The sequence below is a fragment of the Aspergillus vadensis genome (assembly GCF_003184925.1).
Source record: "Aspergillus vadensis CBS 113365 unplaced genomic scaffold BO88scaffold_34, whole genome shotgun sequence".
Lineage (NCBI taxonomy): Eukaryota > Fungi > Ascomycota > Eurotiomycetes > Eurotiales > Aspergillaceae > Aspergillus > Aspergillus vadensis.
Window position 1 is genome coordinate 68,039 of NW_020292072.1, and position 17,044 is coordinate 85,082.

General features: G+C 49.9%; 4 protein-coding genes across 4 annotated transcripts; all 4 read left to right on the forward strand.

The window, feature by feature from the left end:
• The first annotated feature begins 1,760 nt into the window (after nt 1-1,760).
• BO88DRAFT_408810 (uncharacterized protein) lies at nt 1,761-2,425 on the forward strand. Its single transcript, XM_025707806.1, has one exon. It carries the CDS (start codon nt 1,778-1,780, stop codon nt 2,006-2,008), a length of 231 nt encoding a protein of 76 aa, XP_025557747.1. The 5' UTR covers nt 1,761-1,777; the 3' UTR covers nt 2,009-2,425.
• A 1,598-nt stretch (nt 2,426-4,023) lies between these two features.
• BO88DRAFT_408811 (uncharacterized protein) lies at nt 4,024-4,480 on the forward strand. The gene has a single exon (XM_025707807.1). It carries the CDS (start codon nt 4,244-4,246, stop codon nt 4,418-4,420), a length of 177 nt encoding a protein of 58 aa, XP_025557748.1. The 5' UTR covers nt 4,024-4,243; the 3' UTR covers nt 4,421-4,480.
• A 3,416-nt stretch (nt 4,481-7,896) lies between these two features.
• Nucleotides 7,897-8,368, forward strand: BO88DRAFT_190075 (uncharacterized protein). Its single transcript, XM_025701808.1, has one exon. It carries the CDS (start codon nt 8,014-8,016, stop codon nt 8,272-8,274), a length of 261 nt encoding a protein of 86 aa, XP_025557749.1. The 5' UTR covers nt 7,897-8,013; the 3' UTR covers nt 8,275-8,368.
• An 831-nt stretch (nt 8,369-9,199) lies between these two features.
• On the forward strand, nt 9,200-11,187 carry BO88DRAFT_408812 (MFS transporter). Its single transcript, XM_025707808.1, has one exon. It carries the CDS (start codon nt 9,231-9,233, stop codon nt 11,001-11,003), a length of 1,773 nt encoding a protein of 590 aa, XP_025557750.1. The 5' UTR covers nt 9,200-9,230; the 3' UTR covers nt 11,004-11,187.
• The last annotated feature ends 5,857 nt before the right edge of the window (nt 11,188-17,044 follow it).

Sequence of the window (17,044 nt, forward strand, 5' to 3'; positions counted from 1 at the left end):
CACGCTTTACAGGGCCAGATGCGAAAACACTAGTAGCCAATTACGTTAGTCAGAAGCGCTTTTCGCCGACTTCTCATTATACTCTCCCAGTTTCTGGTGATTCTGCGCACCTTGACTTTTCAACGATGACAACTCTCACAAGCTCGTTTCACTCTGCGCTGTTATCCTTTCATCAGCTAATATGCTCTCAGCAAACGGTGACAATTGCACTTCATATTAAGGAGAGTGGAACCTGAATATACCTTAGTAGGAAATATGTTCAAGTAATATCGAAACGGGCGAACGTAGGGAACGCAGTCGTTTCCGTTTTCATGGCACCTTTCACAGGGCCAGATGCGAGAACACTAATACGCAGTGTCAGTGAAAGACGCTGTCCACCGACATTCCACCATAGTATCAATTCTTGGGTTTTGCGCACGTTTATGTTCGAACGATGACACCTCCTACAAGGAGGGTCTAAGAAGCGCTACTATCGTTTCATCAGCTAATGCTCGATCAGCAGACAGTGGCTGTTGCAATGGGTTAGAAGAGAGTAAATCATGAAAATACCTCAGTAGGCACATCCAGGCAGGGACTGATAAGGCTGTCGAACAGCTCCGCGCGAGTGCGAAGCAAGCCCCGCTGGGACAAAATCCCGTTGAGTGTTTGAAAGGATTATCATTAATTGATGAGAGCGATAGACAAGCTTGACCGGGGAACCTTCTCTCTGTTACCCTTTCCTAGCCTGCCCTACATATTGATTAATGCCCGAGTCAGCTTTGATGATGTCAGCGTATTCGATGTCATGATTACCCAGATGTGGTCATCAAAAGTTAGGAAAACTCAGGTCTCATTGATGATGAACACCGTGTGTTGACTGCCAGATACCTTCAACCCTACGGGAGAAATGCCATGGTTTTGAATAACTTCTCTAGTATGAAGATTTACGTTACGTCTGCAGAACTTCTCCTCGAAAACCCTGTGGACAGGTCGATTCAGTCGTCACCGCATTCTTATTTACTACTATTCGGAGGACACGCTCCCATAGAAACACGGGTATTTGGAGTTATGGGAGCATTTACTACCACCTGCGGATGGCGGGGCTTTTGGAGAAAAAGCTCGCCATGGAAGCTCCCATGTCCGAGCGTCACCGTCAAATGTCAATCTCGGTCACACCAACGAGTGATGCACGCGCTTTCCACGGGGGCGTTAATTAACCTCCAAGGCTTCCTCATTCAAAGGGGCTGGGAGCCATAATACTCAGTTTGTGGACATTTCCATGCAACTTGGTGACGGGTAGTGCACATTAGGCCGTCGAAGATTGTCCGTCTGATCATTGGGTGAGCAAATGATCTCGCACAAACCAGGTCCTCTGCCGACATCTTGGGCGAAGGTGTCCATGGGTAGACCAAAAACAGGTGGACTATCCATTAAAGTACCGACTCCTAAAAGTGGGCATGCAGCCTTGTATTCTACTGAAACCACGGTTTGTCAAGTTGAGAGACATAACTGCCCGTTCGTTTCGACGGGTTTTCACCGGTCATCGAAACTTGAAAAACCCCAATACTTCTTTTGCCTTTAACCGTCATCGTAGTAGGGCACGCTTAGTAGGGGCTGACCAGGTTGTATGCTACCTTGCGTTTTCCAGAATGTGATGGAAGCTGATTGCGTCAGGGATGGAAATGGATGTATATATGAGGCATCCCGCCCCTGTAAAAGATAATCAAGCAGCTAAGTTAATCAGAATCAATCCATTCTCACTTCAACAGCGACCCCCGAAACTCAACCTGGGTAAACCATGGGCGGGCTCAGAAATAAGAGCCCAACCCAGCCCGCGTTTTGGCGAGGTCTACTACCAGCCAACCGGGCGCCCCAACGAAGTATCGCCACCATTACCATACCCGATCATCACCAGACTGCTAAATCGACCACCACCCCCACAAAAGCCAACATCGCGACCCCCAACGCCCCCTTCGAAACTGCCCCCCGAAACCCCATCGTTGTGCCCGCTCCCGACGCATCACTTTGATTATACCCCTTAGCCTTTAATCCCGCATCCTCTAAGCATGACACCACGACCGATTGGTTCCCATTCGTGGTGCAGAAGCCATAACATGTATCATATTCCGTGATGTTCGTGGTCACTCCGCAGCAGGCTTCTGTAGAGTTGGCCTTGTCAGAGTCTTTGCGGAAGGCGGCGCAGGAAGGCGTCGTCCATTTTGATTGCGGGTGTTTGGCCACTGTTGCTTTGCAGAGGGTTTGGTGGTGATGGCCCATTTGCTTTCTTTCTCTTATGCTTGCTTGGTTATGGTGCGTATGGTTGGATTCGTGGTAGGTTTATTCTGAGCAAGTGACCTTAAACATAGATAATATGGATAATTAGGTAGGGGAAGGAGTGTTTGTTCAGCACGGTAGATACTAGCAAAGAGGTTGTTTTTCTGATTAGCTTTGAACAAAAGAATCGAATGCCCATAGCACACTCATATATCTCCCTCACTCCCCGTTCCTTCCCCCGTCCTCCCAAAACTAGCAATTTGGCCTCCATCCTGAAGGAACAAATTCTAGTTTTAGGCCCCATGAAGGGTAAGCAAACAAGCAACGGATAGTCGGAGGGCAGCACTCAAAACAACGCTAAAAAGTTATTAATGAAGATCCTAATCTTTAGTCTACGGTCTGGAATCGGAGCGGAGACGGCCGGCCCATTTGTATGGCCAGCCCGCTTGTGAGATGCGTTAGATAGCTTCTACTTGGACAAGCCCATCCACTTTAACGCGTCACACAGCCCAATAACCATTAATGCGACAAACTCACTACTCAGTACAATAAATTTCTCCGAGCCTCACCGCCACAACTCACTCCTTAGCCTCTCACCGGTACCCTCGGGTGAACTGATCTCAGCCCTCCCTACCCTAACCAAATAACCCCCTGTGGTGCGCACTTCCAAATCCTCCGGACGCAGCGCACACTATCTCCCAGCGGCTCCTAAATAGGTCATCTTATTCCAGCCTGGTTCGTGACGTTGAGGCACACGTTCCCGCATCTCTACGTAACAGGTAATTAATGACTTGACTAGGATATAGTACTTACTTATACCACTTACATTAGCCTACATCACTGCAGCGCAGGGGTACTCGTATATATAATCAAGCTATGAAATGCTCTATTCTGTTAATATATTGTTATTACGGATCCCCATGCTAGTTGCTAGGAAAAGCGGTTACGACAGGCAGAAACTCGGAGCGCTGCTATCAGCTTATTGCTAATCAAAACAACGGGATGTGGTGTTTCTAATTACCAGCTGCTCTACCACATCCCCTGGGGTGCTGCAAGTGAGTATATATATTCAACTATGTATGCGTCAACATAAAACGAGAACTACTTGAGGGAACACCCTGTTTCCCCCGGCATAGCCCTGTCATGGTGGTCGGTCAGTGATGGATTTTTCTTTCCTTGCCCTGCTGTTGTTTTTGGTGTCAATGAATGGAATCCCTGAGCTTGTCAGACAGATTGGTGGACAAGTCTAAAACTCCTTTCACCGGCCATGCTACCTTCCCCTGAAGGACTTGCAGGGTTTAGTACATACTGCAACTACCTAGCAAAAGTCGTTTCAATTGCTAGCTGCGAATCAATATGCCTTTAACTGGAAAGAATATTTTGATATACATTTACTAGCGAAACGACTGGGATGGGCACTATTTCTAATCCTTGACGGCAGAATCTTCAAATTAGACCTAGACACAACAGTATATTATGCTGGCAGCTTGCCAGGCAGAGCCTCCGCAAGTTCGAACATATAGGTTGTGACTATTGCAGGAAACTTATACTACTGTGCTCTCGCAATAGCTGTCTGAAGAAAGAGGTTGGCTTGACAGCAATGAGTACTGTAAGTTGTCCTTCTCTGATGGCTATAAGCATAGCCTTATTGATTGAGCAACCTTGTATCACTACCAATTGTTTCCAAAGACAAATTCTCCACTTGTTGGGGGAACCTCCAGTTAGAACTTCGTATACTTCAAGCAACATAGGGTCCAAGGTGGAACCTACGGGTTCTTGCTCCTCGATAGTTGACTCTGGATAAGTACAATCTGCTCTCAGCGATCAATATCATCTAGCGGCGGACTGCCATCGTATTTAACCAGTGGTAGACGGGTATAGCAAGCTTTTGGTGACCTTATGTAGTAGTTTTGGAGGCTACCACGACAGTTCGCGCGGCTAGGCCTGAAGAAGCTGGTAAGTCGCTCAGTCTAATTCCTGAACATCAACAATGTGGTGCATAGACGCTCGCACAATTGGAAATCCTTCCCTGCAGTGTAGCTTCTGTTGGCTATGGCAAAAAGCCAATGAAGCATTTCTTGGATACTTGAAGGGTCTTCTCAGGTTCCTCTGCCGTTCCCGCGCACCTTCACCTTCGGTAGTCTCCCCCTTTTGGTGCCTCGTATAGGGCCCACGCGCAGCTGGAGCAGTGCGATTACTGACACTTGCATCATATGATGCACAATATACCACCATGCTGCCAAATTTCACAACCACTCCACATCAGAAAATTCAGGCAAGGTTTAGATGGAAGCGCAGACTGCAGATAAGACCTACCAGTGCTTTGTCGTTATTGAAGCAAGAATGAGTGCGTCTGATTCCTGTATCGTCTTCAGCTTTTGGGGCGGGTGAGGCAAGGATAAGCAAGAACAATGTGCGTTTATAAAAGCTGAATGCTAGCGAGATCTGTTCTGGACAGCCTCCGCTCCCGGCATAACACCCGTGGCTATCAGTAAATGTCTAAGGCTCTTGGATACGTGAAAGCCAGGTTTTCAGCTTCTGTTGATGTTTTGCGATTCGGTCCCGATTGTCGCCTCGTGCCCCAGAGGGAGACTGTGGACTACATACTGAATTAATCGCCGCATGGCTGGTCTATAGAGGTCGTATAAACAGAGAAAGTACAATGAGGGGTGGAGCTGGATAAATTTCAGCCAACTTGTCCTTTCCTCTATCCGCAAGCTACTGGCATGTAACGTAAAAAGGAAGTCCCTGCTCCGGCGTTTTAATATGGAGATGGAGACCGGCTGCCTTTGGCTCGTAGGGCTGATCGTCGTTGAAAGGCATTGGAGCTGGAACACTGCGGCAATGCCAGCTAAAACACGATATACGACTGGTTGCAGTGCAAAGTAACTGTTCCAGATGGCCACCAGATCAGGGCACATAGTTATGTGGACCTAGGTTACCATTGGTAAGTCGGAGGCTGAGGCCCCAAAGCTATAGCGGAGCCGGCAGCACAGCCAATTAATTGCCATGGCGTGACTCGAGTCAGAGGCAACTTTCGATTCACTGAAGTTCCTATACTGAGATTCCACATTGCTAAGTCAGTATAATCGTACCTTCTAACCTTATCAGCGGCTAGATAACGGAGTGCAAAAAGCACCCTTGTCTGAAATTCCCGTTGTTAGACCCACTGTCAGGGATTAAACTATGCTTTGCGTTGACTGCAATGGCTCTTGGGTGGAAGACACGGTAATCAAATTCTTCATATCAGTGCTCCTAGCCCAGTTGAGATTGTTTGGCTCCAACAGCGAGGACTGGGTTGAGGATCACGAGCCAATTTTATCGAGGAGATGCCAAGTGGTGGCTCCCGCCAATATTTGTTTCGTCAAACTCTTGCCACAACACGTGCCGCGTTTCGTAACCGAGCAACGTTAAATAGCAATTGGATCAAATCAGTTTCGGCACATTTCCAAGTTCCAAAGTCACTGGTGAGTCTTGCGAGCCCAACATCTTTCTCGGATTGTATTTGCAGTAACAGGAACACGAGTCATCGCTTTTGGCATTCTTATTCTCCTCTTGGAAGCCTTTTCCAGATAATCTTCGCTTTCAAGGCAGTACGGACGAAGCAATGAACTTGCGTAAGAGGGAAATGCGGCCGTATGAGTTGAGCTTCACCCCGAAACCGGACAGCTTAGATTTAACCTCTTCGCCTTGCAAAGCCATCTCCCGCGCTGGAACATTGCGCCAGAGGATACTCCACAATGGCACATTCTGACTAGTCTGGCTCAGGTGACAGCATTGCAACTTGGCGCTTCTAGGACTTTGATCTCTTTGTGCGATTGCGAGTTTCAGTACGTCTTGGCGGAGACCCATCGAGGTATGTTATTAGATGTATTGGAATATATGGCGATACCTCCCTTGATAAGCCAGAAGACGAACAGCTACGGCTCCTCCAAGAGAGGGCGGGTACCGTGATGGGTTTTTTGGCGACACAGCGAACAGTGCGCGAATTTTTGATAGCGAGAGAATGTCCAAGGCTTTGGGCGCCTTTTCGGAAGGGAACTCAAGTCCTAGTGACAGTCGCAGTTCTCTTGAGAAGCAATTGACAGTCTTCAAGTCATCATCCACAAGTTCAGACTCCGTTGCTCCATCCATCTCACCAACGGCAAGAAGACGCTGAATATTCCTCCACCTCATCTTCCAAAAACCGAACTGAGCTTGCCGTTCCGCGACCGTAAGGGATCCTATCGCTCCCGGTCACCTCCCGCGTAAGATGTAGGAAGAATCAGGGATTCCGGAGGATACTTGTCGGGTTCTTCAGCGAGCGTGTGGTCTGATCTGAAGCGAGCTGAATGTGGAGGGAGTACTCTTTCTGGACATAAGCCCATTCAGTCAGGAGCGCCATGGAGTTTCCTCCGCTACGCCGGTTATCTCCAGGTCCTGTCCTTCAGATGCCGCTGAGGATGAACGCTCAACTGGCCGGGAGCTTGCATGCCCAGTCGTTGGCGATGATAAATTGAGGGATATGGTCTTGTTGTACACAAGCGGAGGTGTATTCGACAGTAACGAAGGCAAATTTATACCGCTTTGTGACGAGAGTCACACAGACGACGCTGAATCCACCTTCGGGGACAGTGACCAAGGAGAGCTCCCTAATGTCTTCCCACGATCGAACAGCGTTGCCTTCTTTTCGCTTTGGGATTCCCTACGATCGCACTGTTTTGCGGGTTGCTTCGCTTGGATAAAAGATTCCAGGCGTGTCTTCACCAAGTCACAGAACCTGGCTTACCTTGCGGCGTTCAGGAATAACGCCATGGCGGAGGTCTCACGTCAAGTCCAGCAGGCTGCAGATCGCCTGAAAGCTGACTTCATCTCATCCGTGTTTCATTAATGGCGATCGTCCCTTCACGGCATACTCATTATGCTTGATATCCTCAACAGGCGAAGCCCAACTCTGCGCAGCGTTATTTGCTTAAATCACAGCAAATTGTGCAAAGACACTTGCTGATACAGTCAACCATATCCTGGATTATGGCAATATTCGCAGTCTGATGGGAACAACAAGGAGCGATCGAGGAATCCCAGGGCCTGCCGGACGATACTCCCATGTTGGAACAGCTTTGCTAGCAGGAAGCAAAGAGAGGTAAAAAGTATGTTGTATTCTCTATCTAAGCGTTGCACAGCCAGGCGCGTTTTGAAGGGGTAGCTGGTATGTCGGTTATGAACCTCGCCGACACGCGGGTTGGGTTGGATTTACATTTTCTGAACCCGCCCACGTGTTACCCAGGCTGGGTTTCGGGGTCCCCAATCCGCCTGTTACGAGAAGTGATGGTAAGGTTGATTCTTATTGATTTAAAGGAGTAGTTTTCTACATGGGCGGGATAACACATATAAATATATATATATAACTGTTCCCAATCCCTGCCATTCTGGCTTATGACAAGAAGACATAGATCTTACAAGGGACACAGTTGGACTGAGGAAGAGCTCAGCTTGTCGGAGTAGCGTATAGAAAACTACCCCCGGAAGAGCGCACACGCCGGGCATCTGCTGCTGCGTCTGCTATTGCCAGGTCCCGGCATACCACTAGACACAAGTCTCCTCATCAAGATCAAACTGCATTCTCCGATCCTGAACAAGGCTATTGAGGAAGAACATCGGAAAGGGTAGTTCGGCAAACAACTCATTGACGGGCAAACGCTTCCTGCCCTCGCTCTCATCCGCGGGCCCGGTAGCAAGGAACTCATACCGCCACTGGACGGGACGACATGTCGAATCAAGATGGATAACGTCCCGTACTGCTCCTTCTGTCGGAAACCATATCGCGTGGACTCTGGATGCTTCCGCAAGAATCCAAAACGGAAAGATCAGACAAAGGAGGGAAGGAGTCACAAGGAAAGACCAAGCAGTTCGCATACGGGAGCCCGCAGGCCGTCGAAGAGACGGCCCTCCACTGTTGATGAAGATGACGATGTGGTTGGCCCAAATGGCTCAAAGAAGCCCACGTCCATGGCGATCAAGGTCTCCGGAGAAGATGAATAGAGCGTTTGGTAAGGATGTTGAAGGCAACTTCGCCCTGTTCGACCACATCCCTCAATGATGGCTACAAAAGCCCTCACGGTCCGTGACGCGTGGATCGTCGACAGTGGATGTGCTCAGCACGTCTGCAATAGCGTCTCCAGGTTTATATAGATGGAAAAGTAGCATGGACCCCAACTGAGGAGTATCGATGCCTCAACGACTCCCTCCAGAGCGGGGACGGTCAATATCCTGTGCAATGCGCGAGGCAGAAGGAAATGGCTGGTGCTTGATAACGTCCTCTACGTCCCGTCTGCACACGCAAACCTGCTATCGGTGCTCCAGCTTCTCAATCGAGGAGCCAAAGTTAAATTCTCAAGCCAGGGGGCTAGTATTCGCATCAAGCCAAACGGAAAGAACCTATACACAGCCAGCCAGTATCATGGAATGTACGCACTTGGTCTCTGGAAGAATCTTATTTTTCCTGCCTACCATGTCAGTCCGCAAATGACTCTGTGGCATAACCGGCTGGCTCACCTGAGCGACGCGAACCTACAACGGCTTAAGAAGCAGGCCTCATGAACATAATTCGCATCAGTCTTCGGAAAACGTCCAATGGCCCGAGGTATCAATGAAAAGCGCACTCGCCTACGTCAACAATGCCGCGAGGCATGGGCGAACCATATCTGTAACTCCTTCCCCTGCCGAAATCCGTTCAAGAATATCGAGCAAGCTAAGCATTTCTAGATGATCGGCTTACGGTGAGGATCTACCCCCAGGCTGTCCGCCTGAAGCCAGGCCCCAAGGATGGGTATGTCCCGTCGGACACAGATGCAAAGGCACATTTGACGAACACTACAAGATTATAGACAGCAGGAATCACCCTCAAGCAGAGGCAGCATTTTCTCGGCCGACTTCGCCGAAATTTGGGTTTTTCCTCGGCCCCGCTGATGGCGCATGCATGTCGCACGCATGTCGTCATGACTGAGCCCCAGGGGGTTTACTGTCAGTTCCCTCCAGCTTCTCATATTGATACCTGCCAAGGGGCTTATTTGCGATATGGCAACTGCATTCTTAAATCAAATACAACCGTACCAACAATGGCTCACCAACCCCGGACAAGTCCTCCTGAAGGACTACAGCATCTTGTCCGATCAGAGACCAGGGAATCTCTGAATGATGTCGGTGTGACAGATAGAACACCCCGGCTTGACTACAACTACCCGGATATTGGACGGCCAGCGAGTCCCATCTTCCCTGAGGAATACGTTCTTGAAACTAGGACTGGGCTTGTTCCCGAGAGAACATTGGAACAAATCCGCACCCGACCCTCAACAGTAAGTCCAGAGGGTCTAGAAGAAGCTATTTCGAAGGGAGCCGAGTTTGTGACATTCACCGTCGGAGATCCCGAGCATCCCTACAATTGGTCGCGTTGGTACCGTTGGTACATCACATTGATCGCGTCAACGCTTGTGGTGTGTGTTGCGTTCGGGTCGTCTATTGTCACTGGGGGACTTGGTTTGATCGAAGAGAAGTACCAAGTCTCGCTAGAAGTCGCGATCCTCACTTGCTCTATCATGGTCTGTGGGTTTGCTGTTGGCCCGCTGTTGTGGTCTCCCCTTTCCGAAATCATCGGCCGACGCCCTGTGTACATAATGTCGCTCGGTCTGTACGTCATCTTCAACATTCCGTGTGCGCTCTCGCCAAATATAGGCGGGCTACTCGTCTGCCGATTCTTATGCGGCGTATTCTCCAGCTCAGGGCTTTCCCTGGCCGGTGGGACCATTGCTGATATCTGGAGCATTGAGGAGCGAGGAATGGCCATTGCGTATTTTGCGGCGGCACCTTACTGTGGCCCCGTTGTTGGCCCGATTGTCTGTGGCTGGATCACTGTTGGGTCGGGTCGCTTGGACCTTTTCTTCTGGGTAAACCTGGCTTTCGCAGGTTCTATATTGGTTCTCATAGGTTTGATACCGGAGACGTACGCCCCAGTAATCCTTAAACGACGAGCAGCAAAGCTCAGGAAGGAGACGGGGAATACGGCTATCGTTACTGAGCAGGAGAAGCACAAATTGACCTTGATGGAAATTGCGCGTACAAGCCTGATTCGACCTATCACGATGATCATGACAGAGCCCGTGCTCGATCTGATGTGTATGTACATCGTCCTCATTTACGCCATGCTCTATGCCTTCTTTTTCGCCTATCCCGTCATATTCGGTAGACTCTACGGCTACAACGATGGCCAGATCGGTCTTATGTTTATTCCCATCCTCATTGGTTCATTCTTCGCTTTGGTCACTACGCCACTCATTGAGAAGCAGTTCAAAAGGGTATGCGAGGTTCGGGAACCTACTGCAGAGGATCGGCTTATTGGCGCCCTTATTGGCGCCCCTTTTATTCCAATATCGCTCTTCATTCTCGGCGCTACGTCTTTCAAGCACATCATCTGGGTTGGGCCTGCATCGTCGGGAATCGCGTTCGGATATGGGATGGTGTTGTGCTACTACGCTGTGAACAACTATATCATCGATTCGTACCAGGATTACGCTGCCTCGGCTCTAGCAGCTAAGGTCTTCCTGCGATCCGGTGGTGGAGCTGCCTTTCCTCTCTTCACCACGCAAATGTACAACCGGCTGGGGTTGCAGTGGGCTTCCTGGCTTCTTGCATTTCTTGGTGTGGGAATGGTTTTCATCCCATATGGATTCTACGTCTTTGGCGTGAAGCTTCGTGCTAAGCTGAACCGACACTAAAAGCGACGACGTAGGTAAATTCGTGATTGATCTATCGAAGGTCGTAACTTTGCATATGTGAGACAAGTATGCACTTGTTACATGTTCGCTCCATGCCGCCATTTTACCTTATAGGCAGAAGGGGACAGCACTACATTTTTGGTCTATATAGTCGAATAACGACGATTTACTTTTAGCGAGGTCACCAGGGGGAAGACATGACAAATAGCGTAGACGTGTCCCTAAAGGACGTACGGACTCAGTATATCACGGGAGTGATTAGCTGCCATCGGGCAAAAAAGATGTCTGGCGCCTAAGTGGCCTGACCGCCGATCTGGCCGCATACTGCATTCAAAATAGAGGGTGAGAGCTCAGACTATAGCCTTTGAGGGTTCAATACTATGCAGTTTGTACCCATCGGAGCTCACCGACAAGTGGAGAAAAGCCCGTATTTCCCCGTCTATTCTTAATACACCGCGAGGGTGCCTCCTTGCTGTGGACTTGCCGACAAGTACTTCGTCTCGCCGATACATTTGGCAGCCAATTCGTTCCCTGCTATCGCTTGGGGTCCCGAGTAGTGTGAGGCCTCTCTACGTCAGTGGATGACCATCAAATGGGGACCAACGCCTACCAGTTACTCTGGCGATAGAGGCCATTGCGGTGAGCAGTGAGAAACATGGTCTGGCCATTGTGTTTGAGTCGCTTTATCATGAACACATCGGTATCACGTCCCCGACAATATTCGCGGGATTTCCGAAAGGCGAACAAGATGGTGAAACGGGAGCTGACAGTGAAATCACCCTCCAAGGGGTCGCTCTGTCTGCTTTGATTAGCGGTGCTGATGACGTATCTGCGCAGGAGAGACATGTCTCGATCATGACCACCAACGCCATCAAGCAGCTGCATAACACTCTCCTATGCCCAGAGCACGTTCCTATAGAGGTTCACTTTGCTATGGCTGTCTAAGAACAATTCTCATTTCCTTCATGCAGCCGCCGTCAGGCACGTCAAGGGTGTACTGGGCGCTGGAGGACAGATTCGCCCACATTCCTTGCCAGCTTGCGCGGAGTAGACGTCAAGCATATCGTCCTTTCCTCAATAATATTCGCCAAGGATGTCCCTCCTGGTCGGTGCCGTGCAGCAGGGGTTTCTGAATTACCTTTCGCTGTACAGGAATTATCCTCTGGAAGCGGCCAATGACGTTTTTGGCTAGTTAGGGAAATCACAAGCGCACTCCCACTCCGAATTCGATTGCGAGGAGGACGTATCATCATTTCTGAGAACTCTCCCCCCACCCACGCCAGCTTACCAGATTACTCGTGTTCAACGGCCAAATCCATAGCATTTGGGGGAGTACCATGATCTTCAGGCATAGAGCGAATAACAACAAGGCAAACAATCGACCCCATATCCTGCTCCAACATGCTTCACAGGGGAGCAAGGCTGGATATACGGACAGCGGTTCAGGTGCCCGTACGGAAAGCGGAGACGCAACCCATCACGCGTGATCGCTAGGACAAATACTGGCCTGCATTTATCCAGAATATTCATCAACTTCCCGTCAAACTATGGACCCGATCAGATGGCTGTGAAAGGCGACATCAAATTGGATGTCCCTCAAAGTCGGCGTCTCTGAATCCGAAAAGGCGAAACTTTTCGCTTACTTCGGGCACGTGTTTGACCCACAATGCAATGGCAGATTGCGTAGAATCCCGAGAAACACACGATTGTGCCTAGACAACGGAAGAAATCCGGACTAGTATATATAGATTCCAGGTGAGAGCCATCAGCATACTGTTGCAGAAGCGATGCGGAATAAGCTGTGCACTAGGGATTCCATCCTCTTGCTAGAAGAAACGAAAGTTTCTGGCCTGAACCGTGAAGGATACATTCTGCTCAATCTTTATATAACCAGAGTATATAAAATCTGGTCGCTTACCGGTAGCAGCACCTCCCAAACCGTAGCGAATTCCCTTCGTGGCAACAAGTCAAAACGAGCTCTCGGTTTCATATGGTGTGTTCGCAGGCTTGCTGCCACTCTCACTTCAGCAGACCAATTTCTGCAAGGAAGGCTCGAGGGTACAGTACAATTGAATCATCTTCTGACCCAACAATGCCTTTTCCTCGCCGGGCTTGGACGTATTGACTCGGCCTCACACCGGGAGGTCAGCCTTCTCACTCCAGTAGAGGACTAGCGAAGCGTAGAACATGAAAAGTCACATCGAATGGCAATCCTTTATAATGCTTTAATACAGAAAATGTTACGGGATACTGTAGCATGAAAGCTGGCTGTCCTTAATGGTTCCATGAAGGTGACTTTATATAGACCGGCACTTTGACGCCAAGAGGTAGTGAGGCACTTTACCTAATCAGGAACAGCATACTAGCCGCCCGGGCAATTTTGCTCTGCGAACAGGTACCAATGTCCCTGTTGAAGTGAGAATAGAGTGATTGATCGTAGGTTACTTAAGGAGTTATCGTTTACAAGGGCGGGATAGCACATATATATGCCTGGTCCCATCCCTGCCATAAGGTTCAGCCACCGTGATATTCAACACTCCCACCCGATGGCGACCACCATCAAGGGTGCCAGCGACCATTCATCACGGTGGTGAAGGGTCCCGTTAAAACCTTCAAAAACCTTCAAAAGGAAAAGAAGGAAAGGGTACCCGTGTGGCTTAGTCTGTCCCCGTAAGCTGGGTGGTGTCACTCAATGCCAAGCCCTTTCCGAAACCATTCAAATCGTTCCCGCGGAAGAGGCTTCGTGAACCCATCAGCAATTTGCTCAGTAGTTGGGATGTATTTCAGCTCCACTGTTCCAAGGCCTTGGAACTCACCTTGCCATTTGCGTTGGATTCCCATATGCTTCGTGCGGGAATGGCATTGCGGGTTCGAAGACAGGGCGATGGCTCCTTGGTTGTCACCACAAATGATCGAGGCGGCTTTACCTTGGCTCATGTTCAACTCATTGAGAAGTCTTCTCAAACAGATTGCTTCTTTGGTTGCTTGTGTCTGGCCTAGAAATTCAGCTTCACAGGTCGAGAGGGCAACAACGCTTTGGCGCTTCGATTGCCAACTGATTGCCCCACTCCCGATATTGAAGAGATATCCAGCTGTTGATCGTCTGGTGTTGCGACATCCACCCCAGTCTGCATCTGTAAAGCCTTTCAGCATCTGGGGCTGACCCTTGTACGTGAGCTGGAGGCTTTTTGTGCCGTTGAGGTATCGCAAGATGCGTCAGGCAAGTTTCATGTGTTGCGGTCCGGGATTTCCCAGATACCTGCTCGCCATCGAAACGGCATACGCGACGTCCCCCCTAGTTCCAAGCATGATGTACATTAGGGACTCGACAATGCGTTGGTATGTGACTCTTTGGTTTGGAGGACAGTCATATCCGGGACTGTTCTCGGGAAGTGGTGAGATTTCTATTGGTGTTGTGCCGACGGGAGCGCCATTGCTGATTCCGAACTGGTGAGCGACCTTGTCAATATACGCTTCTTGACTGAGGTACAGCGTCCTGTTTTGACGGTCTCGCTGAACGGATATTCCGAGATAGTAACTGCATGGTCCTAGATCTGTCATTTGGAAGCGGTTTCGGAGGCTCCGCTTGATCCTCTTTATTTCTGCAGTGCTTGGCCCCACGATCAGGAGATCGTCGACGTACACCGCGATGTACATATTGCTCCGGATGAAAATCCCAAGATCAGAGCTGATCGGCTCGAAGCCGAGGTTCCGAAGGAAATTTGTAAGGGTCTGGTACCAAACCCGAGGAGCTTGTTTGAGGCCATACAGTGCCTTTCGAAGTTTGCAGACCTTAGATGTGCCGTCGCTCATGTGGTGAGGCTGTTCGACGTAGATCTCGTGGTCTATGTACCCATACAGGAATGCCGTTGAGATCTAGGGCCGCCGCGATTGCGAATAGAGCTTTGTAGCTCATTGGCTTGACCACTGAGGCAAATGTTTCGTCATAGTCGATCCCCTCTTCTTGTGTAAAGCCTCTCACTACCCATCGGCATTTGTAGCGGATGACTTCGCCATGCGGTCCTCGTTTGACTTTGAAGACCCATTTTCCGCTGAGAATCCGCGATCTGTGGGAGGATCAACGAGCTCCCACGTTTTGTTTTGGTGGAGCGAGTTCACTTTTTCAAGCATTGCTCCTTCCCATTCGAGCCAGCTCGCGTCATTTTTTGCTTGATGCAGGGGACTTGGCTCAAAAGGTTCTGTTTCCTTTGCAGCCACTGTTAAGAACGTTGGGATGATGTGTTCTTTGGGTATATTCATTAACGCAAGCTCTTCTTCGCTGTCACTAAATGTGTCTAGTATGACCTGCGGAGCGCGAACTTTGAGTTCAGGATGGTTTTCTAGTGCTTCTTGTGGCACCGTATGAATTGGGTGGTCACGTTGGATTTCTGGATATCGTTGCCCTTTTCCTAGGTCTTGACCTTGGTGAGCGTCGCCTTGTTGCTGGTCGCCGCCGGTTGGTGACTCATTCCTCTGGACGATGTCTTGTAAATCATCTGCGAATGGTCCAAAGGTATCGTCACTCCTTGTGGGCGACAAGGTCCTATCTCCCTGTACAGCAACGGGTGGCTGCGAGTCTTCGTCACTCGATTGAGACGACGCTGGTGTTTGCGAGTCTTTGTTACTCGACTGGTTTAGCCCTCGTGAGTTATCGTTACTCGATCGAAGCAGTATGTGCGAGTTATGTTTCTTCGACTTTGGTAGGGCCCGTTCTGGTGGTGCCATCGACAATTGGCGCCCAGAGGCGGGCACGGATGCTTGCCGTATGCCTACCGACGGTTGGTTTATTAGTCCCAGCGTCTCACTCCCCCCTGCGGCAGCAGCCGTTACCGCAGGTAAGCCGTCTTGTCTGGCCACCACATCTTCTCTGGTCTGTGTGGAAGGAGCTTCAAGGACTTCATGAAATTCAGCGTTTGGGGTCCCAACGATTCGTCCGTCTTCCAGCAGGATACGGTAGTTGGTATTTCCCTCGTAGCCTAGTAGGATGCATGGCCTTGTCCTTGGCCCTGTGAGCTTCTTCCTCAGTTTGGGGGGAATCAAGTACTCCCCTTTGGATCCGATCACTCGGAGTCGTGATAAGTCCGGCTTGTCACCGTACCACGCTTGATATGGAGTCATGTTGAGTTTGGACGAGGGCGACCGATTGGACAGGAAGGCTGCGGTTCGCGCAATTTCTGGCCAGAACTTCGGTGGTAGCCCCGCATGCGCGAGCGTAGGGTCAATCCGATCGTAAATCGTCTTGTGCGCTCGTTCAGCGACTCCGTTCTGCTAGTGTTGGTCAATTCCCGTGACTTCCGCTTGGATGGCCCGTGAGAAGAGGATGAATTTCATTTCCTCTCCCACTTGCTCCGGGATCCGGTCGAGTCGTATTCGTCTACATTTCCGTTCAGGCCGCTCATTATGGTCGAGGAAGAAACGCAGTGACTCGACAACGTATTCCTGTCGTCGTGGTATCGGAATAATCTCGATCCAACCTGTGAAGTCGTCAACAATAGTGAGCCAGTAGCGACTGCCGTCCAGGCCCTCATCAAATGACCCTGCAACGTCAATATGGAGGAGTTCCATTGCAAATTTCCCTCTTCTGCTTTGTCCCGAGCGCGTGTGGGGCTTTTCAATCATTCGTCCCTGGAGACATGGGTTGCATGGCTGACGTGGTTCCATGTCCCGAATGCCGTGAGCCTCTGCTGCGTTGGCTGTTGCTTCCCTCGTGTATTAGGTTTTAGGAGTAATGGTCTGCCAGGAGTTCCTGCCTGTATTAGGAGCGGCTGCGAGGCCCAGGATGGTACCTGGGTAGTCTGCCTGGCTGGACGGGCTTCTGGCTGGGCCAGTTGACCTGGTTGCTCAATCGACTAGAGGGGACCTACTGCAGGCTTCTGGGTATGCTTTAAATAGGGGGCGAACATGAAGTACATGTTGTAGTAGGTGCTTTACAGAGACTCTTAATGATTAGTTTTGCCTTCAACACGTTATACCTGCCGCGTCGTTCCTCTGGCCATCTGGAAAAGAACGTCTGAAAATGCGCGGCACCTAATTACTGATAC

What these genes read in the sequence shown, in the direction of transcription:
- BO88DRAFT_408810 (XM_025707806.1), top strand. Translation starts at nt 1,778, where the DNA reads ATGGGCGGGCTCAGAAATAAGAGCCCAACCCAGCCCGCGTTTTGGCGA.
- BO88DRAFT_408811 (XM_025707807.1), top strand. Translation starts at nt 4,244, where the DNA reads ATGTGGTGCATAGACGCTCGCACAATTGGAAATCCTTCCCTGCAGTGT.
- BO88DRAFT_190075 (XM_025701808.1), top strand. Translation starts at nt 8,014, where the DNA reads ATGGATAACGTCCCGTACTGCTCCTTCTGTCGGAAACCATATCGCGTG.
- BO88DRAFT_408812 (XM_025707808.1), top strand. Translation starts at nt 9,231, where the DNA reads ATGACTGAGCCCCAGGGGGTTTACTGTCAGTTCCCTCCAGCTTCTCAT.